The 14,119-nt window shown below is 46.4% G+C and overlaps 1 protein-coding gene across 4 annotated transcripts in view; it reads left to right on the top strand.

Annotated features, from left to right (window-relative positions):
• Window positions 1-13,671, top strand: part of LOC106595997 (protein artemis) — a 40,642-nt gene extending 26,971 nt beyond the window's left edge. Inside the window, exons 12-16 of one of the 4 annotated variants that reach the window (XM_082972584.1) lie at window positions 1-43; window positions 10,085-10,179; window positions 10,282-11,895; window positions 11,930-12,739; window positions 12,789-13,671. The exon at window positions 1-43 is cut by the window's left edge and continues 46 nt beyond it. In XM_082972584.1, the coding sequence (XP_082828710.1) occupies window positions 1-43; window positions 10,085-10,179; window positions 10,282-11,330 (1,187 nt within the window). In that variant the 3' untranslated portion in view covers window positions 11,331-11,895; window positions 11,930-12,739; window positions 12,789-13,671. Of the gene's footprint in view, window positions 44-10,084; window positions 10,180-10,281; window positions 12,740-12,788 lie in introns of all 4 variants that reach the window. The other 3 variants (XM_082972585.1, XM_082972583.1, XM_082972582.1) reach the window with 3 other exon arrangements.
• Window positions 13,672-14,119: the final 448 nt, after the last annotated feature.

Here is a 14,119-nt window from a genome sequence, read left to right as displayed (position 1 = left end):
GTGTCGTTCCTATTGGCCGAACCCACGCTGATGTCACAGAGCTGTGAGCCAGTCATCCTCTATACACTGAATGTCTTCTCTACACCCCAAATCCCCCTACACCCCCTAATACCCCTACACCCTAATACCCCAACCCCCTAATACCCCTACACCCTAATACCCCAACCCCCTAATACCCCAACCCCCCCTAATACCCCAACCCCCCCTACACCCTAATACCCCTACACCCCCTAATACCCCTACACCCTAATACCCCAACCCCCCAATACCCCAACCCCCCCTACACCCTAATACCCCAACCCCCCCTACACCCTAATACCCCAACCCCCTTATACCCCACCCCCCTAATACCCTAATACCCCAACCCCCCCTACACCCTAATACCCCAACCCCCTTATACCCCACCCCCCTAATACCCTAATACCCCAACCCCCTAATACCCCAACCCCCTAATACCCTAATACCCCAACCCCCTAATACCCCAACCCCCTTACACCCTAATACCCCAACCCCCTAACACCCAACCCCCTAATACCCCAACCCCCTTACACCCTTATACCCAACCCCCTAATACCCCAACCCCCTAATACCCTAATACCCCAACCCCCTTACACCCCCTAATACCCCAACCCCCTAATACCCCAACCCCCTTACCCCCTTACACCCCAACACCCTTATACCCCAACCCCCTTACACCCCCTAATACCCCAACCCCCTTACACCCCCTTACACCCCAACACCCTTACACCCCAACACCCTTATACCCTAATACCCCAACCCCCTAATACCCCAACACCCTAATACCCCAACACCCTTACACCCTAAAGGTGTCGGCATGCTTCAGTTCGTTTTAGCTGAACAACACGTGCTCCATAAATCCCTTAAAAGACCTTCGCTTGAAAGATGAGAAAAAACATCAATAGTACGGTTTGTCCATTGAGATGCCGTAGCCATTATACACTTCCTCAAAATAATCACAATTAACCCGGCTAGCTGAACCCTGGCTAGCTGAACCCCGGCTCGCTGAACCCCGGCTAGCTGAACCCCGGCTGGCTGAACCCCGGCTAGCTGAACCCCGGCTAGCTGAACCCCGGCTCGCTGAACCCCGGCTGGCTGAACCCCGGCTAGCTGAACCCCGGCTGGCTGAACCCCGGCTGGCTGAACCCCGGCTAGCTGAACCCCGGCTAGCTGAACCCCGGCTGGCTGAACCCCGGCTAGCTGAACCCCGGCTAGCTGAACCCCGGCTAGCTGAACCCCGGCTAGCTGAACCGTAGCCATTATACACTTCCTCAAAATAATCACAATTAACCCGGCTAGCTGAACCCCGGCTGGCTGAACCCCGGCTAGCTGAACCCCGGCTAGCTGAACCCCGGCTAGCTGAACCCCGGCTAGCTGAACCGTAGCCATTATACACTTCCTCAAAATAATCACAATTAACCCGGCTAGCTGAACCCCGGCTAGCTGAACCCAGCTAGCTGAACCCCGGCTAGCTGAACCCCGGCTAGCTGAACCCCGGCTAGCTGAACCGTAGCCATTATACACTTCCTCAAAATAATCACAATTAATTAACCCGGCTAGGTGAACCCGGCTAGCTGAACCCCGGCTAGCTGAACCCCGGCTAGCTGAACCCCGGCTAGCTGAACCGTAGCCATTATACACTTCCTCAAAATAATCACAATTAATTAACCCGGCTAGGTGAACCCAGCTAGCTGAACCCCGGCTAGCTGAACCCTGGCTAGCTGAACCCCGGCTAGCTGAACCCCGGCCATTATACACTTCCTCAAAATAATCACAATTAATTAACCCGGCTAGCTGAACCCCGGCTAGCTGAACCCCGGCTAGCTGAACTGTAGCCATTATACACTTCCTCAAAATAATCACAATTAATTAACCCGGCTAGCTGAACCCAGCTAGCTGAACCCCGGCTAGCTGAACCCCGGCTAGTTGAACCCCGGCTAGCTGAACCGTAGCCATTATACACTTCCTCAAAATAATCACAATTAATTAACCCGGCTAGGTGAACCCAGCTAGCTGAACCCCGGCTAGCTGAACCCCGGCTAGCTGAACTGTAGCCATTATACACTTCCTCAAAATAATCACAATTAATTAACCCGGCTAGCTGAACCCAGCTAGCTGAACCCCGGCTAGCTGAACCCCGGCTAGCTGAACCCCGGCTAGTTGAACCCCGGCTAGCTGAACCGTAGCCATTATACACTTCCTCAAAATAATCACAATTAATTAACCCGGCTAGGTGAACCCAGCTAGCTGAACCCCGGCTAGCTGAACCCCGGCTAGCTGAACCCCGGCTAGCTGAACCCCGGCTAGCTGAACCGTAGCCATTATACACTTCCTCAAAATAATCACAATTAATTAACCCGGCTAGCTGAACCCCGGCTAGCTGAACCCCGGCTAGCTGAACCGTAGCCATTATACACCTCAAAATAATCACAATGAATTGAAGACAACTCAACATTCAAGTTTTTGTCAAAATTAGTCGCACAATTTCACATCTAACTAAGATGTTTGGTGCAGTATTTCTCTATGGAAAAAAATGTGCATGAAAACGAGTTCTCTCGTTGAATGACAACAAAGACTTTATTGAAGAATCCCAGCTGTTGACGTAGGGGCTGAGACTTCGGCTCAGAACTTCGACTTGCCTCCAGAAAGACATTTAGTACCTGAGCAGCCCGGAAAACCCCTCTCCGAAGTCCAAAACGAACAAAAATGTCCCAAAATGTCAACATAACACACCGAACAACAATATAAACACAACCATTAGTTCATATGAGGAAACCAGTCAATGGAAATGCATTCATTAGGCCCTAATCTATGGAGGTCACATGACTGGGAATATAGATATCGGTTGGTCACAGGTACCTTTTAAAAGAACAGGTAGTGGGTCTGGATCAGAACCAGTCAGTATCTGGTGTCTCCACCATTTACCTCAAGCAGCGCGACACATCTCCTTCACATAGAGTTGATCAGGCTGTTGATTGTGGAATGTCGTCCCCACTCCTCTCCAATGGCTCTGAGAAGTTACTGGATATTGGTGGGAACTGGAACACGCCGTCGTACACCTCGATCCAGAGCATCCCAAACATGCTCAATAGCTGACATGTCGGGTGTGTATGCAGGCCATGGAAGAACTGGGAGATTTTCAACTTCCAGGAAATGTGTACAGATCCTAGCAACATGGGGCTGTGCATTATCATGCTGAAACATGGGGTGATGGAGACTGATGAATGGCCTCAGGATCTCCCCACCTCCACCATGGGGCCCATACCATAACCCCACCTCCACCATGGGGCCCATACCATAACCCCACCTCCACCATGGGGCCCATACCATAACCCCACCATGGGGCCCATACCATAACCCCATCTCCACCATGGGGCCCATACCATAACCCCACCTCCACCATGGGGCCCATACCATAACCCCATCTCCACCATGGGGCCCATACCATAACCCCACCTCCACCATGGGGCCCATACCATAACCCCACCTCCACCATGGGGCCCATACCATAACCCCACCTCCACCATGGGGCCCATACCATAACCCCACCATGGGGCCCATACCATAACCCCACCTCCACCATGGGGCCCATACCATAACCCCACCTCCAACATGGGGCCCATACCATAACCCCACCTCCAACATGGGGCCCATACCATAACCCCACCTCCAACATGGGGCCCATACTATAACCCCACCTCCACCATGGGGCCCATACCATAACCCCACCTCCACCATGGGGCCCATACCATAACCCCACCTCCACCATGGGGCCCATACCATAACCCCACCATGGGGCCCATACCATAACCCCACCTCCACCATGGGGCCCATACCATAACCCCACCTCCACCATGGGGCCCATACCATAACCCCACACCTCCACCATGGGGCCCATACCATAACCCCACACCTCCACCATGGGGCCCATACCATAACCCCACCTCCACCATGGGGCCCATACCATAACCCCACCTCCACCATGGGGCCCATACCATAACCCCACACCTCCACCATGGGGCCCATACCATAACCCCACACCTCCACCATGGGGCCCATACCATAACCCCACCTCCACCATGGGGCCCATACCATAACCCCACCTCCACCATGGGGCCCATACCATAACCCCACCTCCACCATGGGGCCCTCTGTTCACAACATTAACATCAGTAAACCGCTCGCCAACACAACGCCATAAAAGCTGTCTGCCATCTACCAGGTACAGTTGAAATCGCGATTCACCCGTGAAAGCACATTTCTCCAGCGTGCCGAACTGCCGTCAGGTCAAGACCCTGCTGAGGACGACGAGCAGACGAGCTTCCCCAAGACGGTTTCTTATAGTTTGTGCAGAAATTCTACAGTTTCATCAGCTGTCCGGGTGGCTGGTCTCAGACGATCCCGCAGGTGAAGAAGCCGGATGTGGAGGTCCTTGGTTGGCATGGTAACACGTGGTCTGCAGGTTGTGAGGCCGGTTGGACGTACTGCCAAGTTCTCTAAAACGACGTTGGAGGCGGCTTATGGTAGAGAAATTAACATTAAATGATCTGGCAACAGCTCTGGTGGATATTCCTGCAGTCAGCCAATCGAATGCTCCCTCAATGTGAGAGCTCTGTGGTAGTGTTGTAAAAAAAAAACTGCACATTTTAGAAAGGCCTTTTATTGTCCCCAGCACAAGGTGCACCTGTGTAATGATCATTCTGTTTAATCAGCTTGTTGATATGCCACACCTGTCAGGTGGATGGATTATCTTGGCAAAGGAGAAATGCTCACTAACAGGAATGTAAGCAAATCTATTCGCAACATTTTAGAGAAATTCGTTTTTTTGATGCATATGGAACTTTTCTGGGATCTTTTATTTCAGCTCCTGAAACACGGGACCAACAGTATACATGTTGAGATGAACTCTACCGTACTGTTATATTGTAGATGAACTCTACCGTACTGTTATATTGTAGATGAACTCTACCGTACTGTTATATTGTAGATGAACTCTACCGTACTGTTATATTGTAGTTCAGTGTAGATGAACTCTACTGTAATGTTATATTGTAGTTCAGTGTAGATGAACTCTACTGTACTGTTATATTGTAGTTCAGTGTAGATGAACTCTACCATAATGTTATATTGTAGTTCAGTGTAGATGAACTCTACTGTACTGTTATATTGTAGTTCAGTGTAGATGAACTCTACTGTAATGTTATATTGCAGTTCAGTGTAGATGAACTCTACCATAATGTTATATTGTAGTTCAGTGTAGATGAACTCTACCATAATGTTATATTGTAGTTCAGTGTAGATGAACTCTACCATAATGTTATATTGTAGTTCAGTGTAGATGAACTCTACCATAATGTTATATTGTAGTTCAGTGTAGATGAACTCTACCATAATGTTATATTGTAGATCAGTGTAGATGAACTCTACTGTAATGTTATATTGCAGTTCAGTGTAGATGAACTCTACCATAATGTTATATTGTAGTTCAGTGTAGATGAACTCTACTGTACTGTTATATTGTAGTTCAGTGTAGATGAACGAACTCTACCGTAATGTTATATTGTAGTTCAGTGTAGATGTATGAACTCTACTGTACTGTTATATTGTAGTTCAGTGTAGATGAACTCTACCGTAATGTTATATTGTAGTTTAGTGTAGATGTATGAACTCTACTGTAATGTTATATTGTAGTTCAGTGTAGATGTATGAACTCTACTGTAATGTTATATTGTAGTTCAGTGTAGATGAACTCTACCGTAATGTTATATTGTAGTTCAGTGTAGATGAACTCTACCATAATGTTATATTGTAGTTCAGTGTAGATGAACTCTACCGTAATGTTATATTGTAGTTCAGTGTAGATGAACTCTACTGTAATGTTATATTGTAGTTCAGTGTAGATGAACTCTACTGTACTGTTATATTGTAGTTCAGTGTAGATGAACTCTACTGTAATGTTATATTGTAGTTCAGTGTAGATGAACTCTACCGTAATGTTATATTGTAGTTCAGTGTAGATGAACTCTACTGTAATGTTATATTGTAGTTCAGTGTAGATGAACTCTACTGTACTGTTATATTGTAGTTCAGTGTAGATGAACTCTACTGTACTGTTATATTGTAGTTCAGTGTAGATGAACTCTACCATAATGTTATATTGTAGTTCAGTGTAGATGTATGAACTCTACTGTAATGTTATATTGTAGTTCAGTGTAGATGAACTCTACCGTAATGTTATATTGTAGTTCAGTGTAGATGTATGAACTCTACTGTACTGTTATATTGTAGTTCAGTGTAGATGAACTCTACCGTAATGTTATATTGTAGTTTAGTGTAGATGTATGAACTCTACTGTAATGTTATATTGTAGTTCAGTGTAGATGTATGAACTCTACTGTAATGTTATATTGTAGTTCAGTGTAGATGAACTCTACCGTAATGTTATATTGTAGTTCAGTGTAGATGAACTCTACCATAATGTTATATTGTAGTTCAGTGTAGATGAACTCTACCATAATGTTATATTGTAGTTCAGTGTAGATGAACTCTACCGTAATGTTATATTGTAGTTCAGTGTAGATGAACTCTACTGTAATGTTATATTGTAGTTCAGTGTAGATGAACTCTACTGTACTGTTATATTGTAGTTCAGTGTAGATGAACTCTACTGTAATGTTATATTGTAGTTCAGTGTAGATGAACTCTACTGTAATGTTATATTGTAGTTCAGTGTAGATGAACTCTACCGTAATGTTATATTGTAGTTCAGTGTAGATGAACTCTACTGTACTGTTATATTGTAGTTCAGTGTAGATGAACTCTACTGTACTGTTATATTGTAGTTCAGTGTAGATGAACTCTACCGTAATGTTATATTGCAGTTCAGTGTAGATGAACTCTACCATAATGTTATATTGTAGTTCAGTGTAGATGAACTCTACCGTAATGTTATATTGTAGTTCAGTGTAGATGAACTCTACTGTACTGTTATATTGTAGTTCAGTGTAGATGTATGAACTCTACCATAATGTTATATTGTAGTTCAGTGTAGATGTATGAACTCTACTGTAATGTTATATTGTAGTTCAGTGTAGATGAACTCTACTGTACTGTTATATTGTAGTTCAGTGTAGATGTATGAACTCTACCATAATGTTATATTGTAGTTCAGTGTAGATGAACTCTACCATAATGTTATATTGTAGTTCAGTGTAGATGAACTCTACTGTACTGTTATATTGTAGTTCAGTGTAGATGAACTCTACTGTACTGTTATATTGTAGATCAGTGTAGATGAACTCTACTGTAATGTTATATTGTAGTTCAGTGTAGATGAACTCTACTGTACTGTTATATTGTAGTTCAGTGTAGATGTATGAACTCTACTGTACTGTTATATTGTAGTTCAGTGTAGATGAACTCTACTATATTGTAGTTCAGTGTAGATGAACTCTACTGTACTGTTATATTGTAGTTCAGTGTAGATGAACTCTACCATAATGTTATATTGTAGTTCAGTGTAGATGTATGAACTCTACTGTAATGTTATATTGTAGTTCAGTGTAGATGTATGAACTCTACTGTACTGTTATATTGTAGTTCAGTGTAGATGAACTCTACCATAATGTTATATTGTAGTTCAGTGTAGATGAACTCTACCATAATGTTATATTGTAGTTCAGTGTAGATGAACTCTACCATAATGTTATATTGTAGTTCAGTGTAGATGAACTCTACTATATTGTAGTTCAGTGTAGATGAACTCTACTGTAATGTTATATTGTAGTTCAGTGTAGATGAACTCTACCGTACTGTTATATTGTAGTTCAGTGTAGATGAACTCTACCATAATGTTATATTGTAGTTCAGTGTAGATGAACTCTACCATAATGTTATATTGTAGTTCAGTGTAGATGAACTCTACTGTACTGTTATATTGTAGTTCAGTGTAGATGAACTCTACTGTAATGTTATATTGTAGTTCAGTGTAGATGTATGAACTCTACTGTAATGTTATATTGTAGTTCAGTGTAGATGAACTCTACCGTACTGTTATATTGTAGTTCAGTGTAGATGAACTCTACTGTACTGTTATATTGTAGTTCAGTGTAGATGAACTCTACCGTAATGTTATATTGTAGTTCAGTGTAGATGAACTCTACTGTAATGTTTAGTCTGGGAAGCATGCAGATGTCTTAACCCAATGCTGTTGAATCCATGACAGGACTGTGGAGGATTAGGCCTGTGTGTGTTCAGTGCATTGGGAAAGTATTCAGACCCCTTCACTTTTTCCACAGCCTTATTCTAAAATTGATAAAAAAACCCATAATAAAAGCAAAAACAGGTTAAGACATTTTTGCAAATGTATCAAATATTAAAAAATCATCACATTTATATAAGTATTCAGACCCTTTACTCAATACTTTGAAGCACCTTTGGCAGCGATTACAGCCTCGAGTCTTCTTGGGTTTGACGCTACAAGTTTGGCACACCTGTATTTGGGGAGTTCCTTCCATTCTTCTCTGTAGATCCTCTCAAGCTCTGTCAGGTTGGATGGGGAGCGTTGCTGCACAGCTATTTTCAGGTCTCTCCAGAGCTGTTCGATCAGGTTCAAGTCCGGGCTCTGGCTGGGCCACTCAAGGACATTCAGAGACTTGTCCTGAAGCCACTCCAGTGTTGTCTTGGCTGTGTGCTTAGGGTCGTTGTCCTGTTGGAAGGTGAACCTTCACCCCAGTCTGAGGTCCTGAGCGTTCTAGAGCAGGTTTTCATCAAGGATCTCTCTGTACTTTGCTCCGTTCATCTCTCCCTCGATCCTGACTAGTCTCCCAGTCCCTGCTGCTGAAAAACATCCTCACAGCATGATGCTGCCACCACCATGCTTCACTGTAGGGATGGTATTGGCCAGATGATGAGCGGCGCCTGGTTTTCTCCAGACATAACGCTTGGCATTCAGGCCAAAGAGTTCAATCTTGTTTCTCATGGTCTGAGAGTCTTTTCGTCGTGCCTTTTACTGAGGAGTGGCTTCCGTCTGGCCACTCTACTATAAAGGCCTGATTGGTGGAGTGCTGGGTTAACCTTCCAGAAGGACAACCAATTCCACAGAGGAGCTCTGTCAGAGTGACCATCGGGTTCTTGGTCACCTCCCTGACCGGGTGGTCCAGCTCTAGGAGGAGTCTTGGTGGTTCCAAACTTCTTCCATTGAAGAATGATGGAGGCCACTGTGTTCTTAGACCTTCAATGCTGCAGAAATGTTTTGGTACCCTTCCCCCAGATCTGTGCCTCGACACAATCCTGTCTCGGAGCTCTACGGACAGTTCCTTCGACCTCATGGCTTGGTTTCTGCTCTACCTGTCAACTGTGGGACCTTATATAGACAGGTGTGAGCCTTTCCAAATCATGTCCTATCAATTTAATTTACCACAGGTGGACTTCAATCAAGTTGTAGAAACATCTCAAGGATGATCAATGGAAACAGGAAGCACCTGAACTCCATTTGGAGCCTCATAGCAAAGGGTCTGAATACTGATCAGGTCTGTCACTGATGTGAATCAGCTTTCTGTAGATGGATTAAACAACTGTTTTCCTCCATTGTAGAATAAGGCTGTAACGTAACAGATGGATTAAACAACTGTTTTCCTCCATTGTAGAATAAGGCTGTAACGTAACAGATGGATTAAACAACTGTTTTCCTCCATTGTAGAATAAGGCTGTAACGTAACAGATGGATTAAACAACTGTTTTCCTCCATTGTAGAATAAGGCTGTAACGTAACAGATGGATTAAACAACTGTTTTCCTCCATTGTAGAATAAGGCTGTAACGTAACAGATGGATTAAATAACTGTTTTCCTCCATTGTAGAATAAGGCTGTAACGTAACAGATGGATTAAATAACTGTTTTCCTCCATTGTAGAATAAGGCTGTAACGTAACAGATGGATTAAACAACTGTTTTCCTCCATTGTAGAATAAGGCTGTAACGTAACAAAATGTGTAACAAGGGAAGGGGTCTGAATCCTTTCCGAATGCACTGTATTTGTTAGCGTACGTGTGACCGTCTGTCTCCAGGTTGAAGTCCATGTGTAGAGACGTGTCCTCTTCAGCTGTGGTCTACAGACCTCTGGGAACACTGAAACGCACCAGACCAGAGCAGCAAACCCACGGTGAGTCTCTCTCCTGACCACAGCCAGCTGTCCCTTCCAACCAGCCTTTCTACATTATTTCACCGCTTTGTGATTGGCTCTGTTTTTTTTTTTTTATATCAGATGTGGACCGTGCTGATTGGCTGTTTGAGGGGGCGGACCTGGCCCCTGTCAGGAAGAGGGTGATGATGCAGGAGGCCACACCCACAACGCTCACTAACCCTCCCGACGATCCTCTTCCCTTCACACCTCTCGTCACGGGAGACTACATGGACTGTACCGAATCTAATGACGATGAGGAGGGGGAGGAGGGAGAGAGAGGTGGGGAGGAGAGGGACCTGGAGGAAGGAGAGAGAGGTGGGGAGGAGAGAGACCTGGAGGAAGGAGAGAGAGGTGGGGAGGAGAGAGACCTGGAGGAAGGAGAGAGAGGTGGGGAGGAGAGAGACCTGGAGGAAGGAGAGAGAGGTGGGGAGGAGAGAGACCTGGAGGAAGGAGAGAGAGGTGGGGAGGAGAGAGACCTGGAGGAAGGAGAGAGAGGTGGGGAGGAGAGAGACCTGGAGGAAGGAGAGAGAGGTGGGGAGGAGAGAGACCTGGAGGAAGGAGAGAGAGGTGGGGAGGAGAGAGACCTGGAGGAAGGAGAGAGAGGTGGGGAGGAGAGAGACCTGGAGGAAGGAGAGAGAGGTGGGGAGGAGAGAGATGAGGGGTCTGTATCTAATTCTGGCCCCCCTCCTCGCTGGGAGGAGTTTTTCACCACGGAGATACTGACGGACAGCCAGACCAGCCAACCAAACTCCTGCTCTCACACAAGCCCCTCCCACTCTCCACTGACAGGCTCCCAGACCCCAGAGCTGTTTGTTGATGACTTCGTCACACTCCCCTCGCCGTCAATTCCTCTCTCGGCTGGGCGAGGCCCGAGTCAGGCTGACAGCATGCTCATCCAATCAGAAGACCGGTGTCAGGGAGATGCATTGACCAATCTGGAGGCTTGGGGGGAGGAGTGTGGCAGCCACACTAACCAATCAGAGCCAACGGAGTCTCAGATGTCTTCGGACTTTGACATCCCGTCTACGCCGGATTCACACCGACCCGGACCAGACGAGCTCAGCGATCTGTACAGGAGACTGGCCGCTGGAGAGGAAGTGGTCACCAGGACAGGAAGTCAGTCCCTCTGACCAACTCTTTGTATAGAGGGAAGAGGAAGCGATTCATAGACAGTCAATGACCAAAGCCAGCTGCTAATGCAGTGGTGCCTATGAGAGAGCAGTCACCTGCAGCAGTCTGGAACATTGTGGCCATGATATACAGTAGCTTAGTCATTTCCCAACCTTAGCACCCAATGATCGTTCCATCCAGGTGACTACTTTAAAATGGTGGAAGCCCTCAATATCCAGGTTAAATGTGGGAGAGGGGTCCAGGATATATGGGAGAGGAGTCCAGGTTATAGAGGAGTCCAGGTTATATGGGAGAGGGGTCCAGGTTATAGAGGGGTCCAGGATATATGGGAGAGGAGTCCAGGTTATAGAGGGGTCCAGGATATATGGGAGAGGAGTCCAGGTTATAGAGGAGTCCAGGATATAGAGGGGTCCAGGTTATATGGGAGAGGAGTCCAGGTTATAGAGGGGTCCAGGTTATATGGGAGAGGAGTCCAGGATATATGGGAGAGGAGTCCAGGTTATATGGGAGAGGAGTCCAGGTTATATGGGAGAGGAGTCCAGGATATATGGGAGAGGAGTCCAGGTTATAGAGGAGTCCAGGATATAGAGGGGTCCAGGTTATATGGGAGAGGAGTCCAGGTTATAGAGGGGTCCAGGTTATATGGGAGAGGAGTCCAGGATATATGGGAGAGGAGTCCAGGATATATGGGAGAGGAGTCCAGGATATATGGGAGAGGAGTCCAGGATATATGGGAGAGGAGTCCAGGATATATGGGAGAGGAGTCCAGGTTATATGGGAGAGGAGTCCAGGTTATATGGGAGAGGAGTCCAGGTTATAGAGGGGTCCAGGTTATATGGGAGAGGAGTCCAGGATATATGGGAGAGGAGTCCAGGATATATGGGAGAGGAGTCCAGGATATATGGGAGAGGGGTCCAGGTTATAGAGGGGTCCAGGTTATAGAGGGGTCCAGGTTATAGAGGAGTCCAGGTTATAGAGGGGTCCAGGTTATAGAGGAGTCCAGGTTATAGAGGGGTCCAGGTTGTGTGTGAAAGGGGTCCAGGTTATGTGTGAAAGGGGTCCAGGTTATAGAGGAGTCCAGGTTATAGAGGGGTCCAGGTTATAGAGGGGTCCAGGTTATAGAGGAGTCCAGGATATATGGGAGAGGAGTCCAGGTTATATGGGAGAGGAGTCCAGGTTATATGGGAGAGGGGTCCAGGTTATAGAGAGGTCCAGGATATATGGGAGAGGAGTCCAGGTTATAGAGGGGTCCAGGATATATGGGAGAGGAGTCCAGGTTATAGAGGGGTCCAGGTTAAATGGGAGAGGAGTCCAGGATATATGGGAGAGGAGTCCAGGATATATGGGAGAGGAGTCCAGGTTATAGAGGGGTCCAGGTTATATGGGTCCAGGTTATAGAGGGGTCCAGGTTATAGAGGGGTCCAGGTTATATGGGTCCAGGTTATAGAGGGGTCCAGGTTATATGGGTCCATCTCTGTTATAGAGTCAATGGATGATTGTGTGTTCTTGACAATGTCTTCCTCACCTGAAAATAGTTGTCTGTTTTTGTCCAACTTCAAGTCAATTGATTAATGCAGATATACGATTTGATGTGGCGCCTAGGAATTATCTACACAGACCTTCCCCATGATACCTTACCCACGCCCTACTGTTATAGAGACACCTTACCCACGCCCTACTGTTATAGAGACACCTTACCCACGCCCTACTGTTATAGAGACACCTTACCCACGCCCTACTGTTATAGAGACACCTTACCCACGCCCTACTGTTATAGAGACACCTTACCCACGCCCTACTGTTAGAGACACCTTACCCACGCCCTACTGTTATAGAGACACCTTACCCACGCCCTACTGTTATAGAGACACCTTACCCACGCCCTACTGTTATAGAGATACCTTACCCACGCCCTACTGTTATAGAGACACCTTACCCACGCCCTACTGTTATAGAGACACCTTACCCACGCCCTACTGTTATAGAGCACCTTACCCACGCCCTACTGTTATATAGACACCTTACCCACGCCCTACTGTTATAGAGACACCTTACCCACGCCCTACTGTTATAGAGACACCTTACCCACGCCCTACTGTTATAGAGACACCTTACCCACGCCCTACTGTTATAGAGACACCTTACCCACGCCCTACTGTTATAGACACCTACCCACGCCCTACTGTTATAGACACCTTACCCACGCCCTACTGTTATAGAGACACCTTACCCACACCCTACTGTTATAGAGACACCTTACCCACGCCCTACTGTTATAGAGACACCTTACCCACGCCCTACTGTTATAGAGACACCTTACCCACGCCCTACTGTTATAGACCCTACTGTTATAGAGACACCTTACCCACGCCCTACTGTTATAGAGACACCTTACCCACGCCCTACTGTTAGACACCTTACCCACGCCCTACTGTTATAGAGACACCTTACCCACGCCCTACTGTTATAGACACCTTACCCACGCCCTACTGTTATAGACACCTTACCCACACCCTACTGTTATAGAGACACCTTACCCACGCCCTACTGTTATAGAGACACCTTACCCACGCCCTACTGTTATAGAGACACCTTACCCACGCCCTACTGTTATAGAGACACCTTACCCACGCCCTACTGTTATAGACACCTTACCCACGCCCTACTGTTATAGAGACACCTTACCCACGCCCTACTGTTATAGACACCTTACCCACGCCCTACTGTTATAGAGACACCTTACCCACGACCCTACTGTTATAGACACCTTACCCACGCCCTACTGTTA

The sequence above is a fragment of the Salmo salar genome, unplaced genomic scaffold (genome assembly GCF_965601325.2).
Source record: "Salmo salar unplaced genomic scaffold, fSalSal1 ptg000784l, whole genome shotgun sequence".
In the NCBI taxonomy this organism is placed as follows: Eukaryota; Metazoa; Chordata; class Actinopteri; order Salmoniformes; family Salmonidae; genus Salmo; species Salmo salar.
Note: the sequence above shows the minus strand (reverse complement) of the source record. Positions and strands in the feature narration are given on the sequence as shown.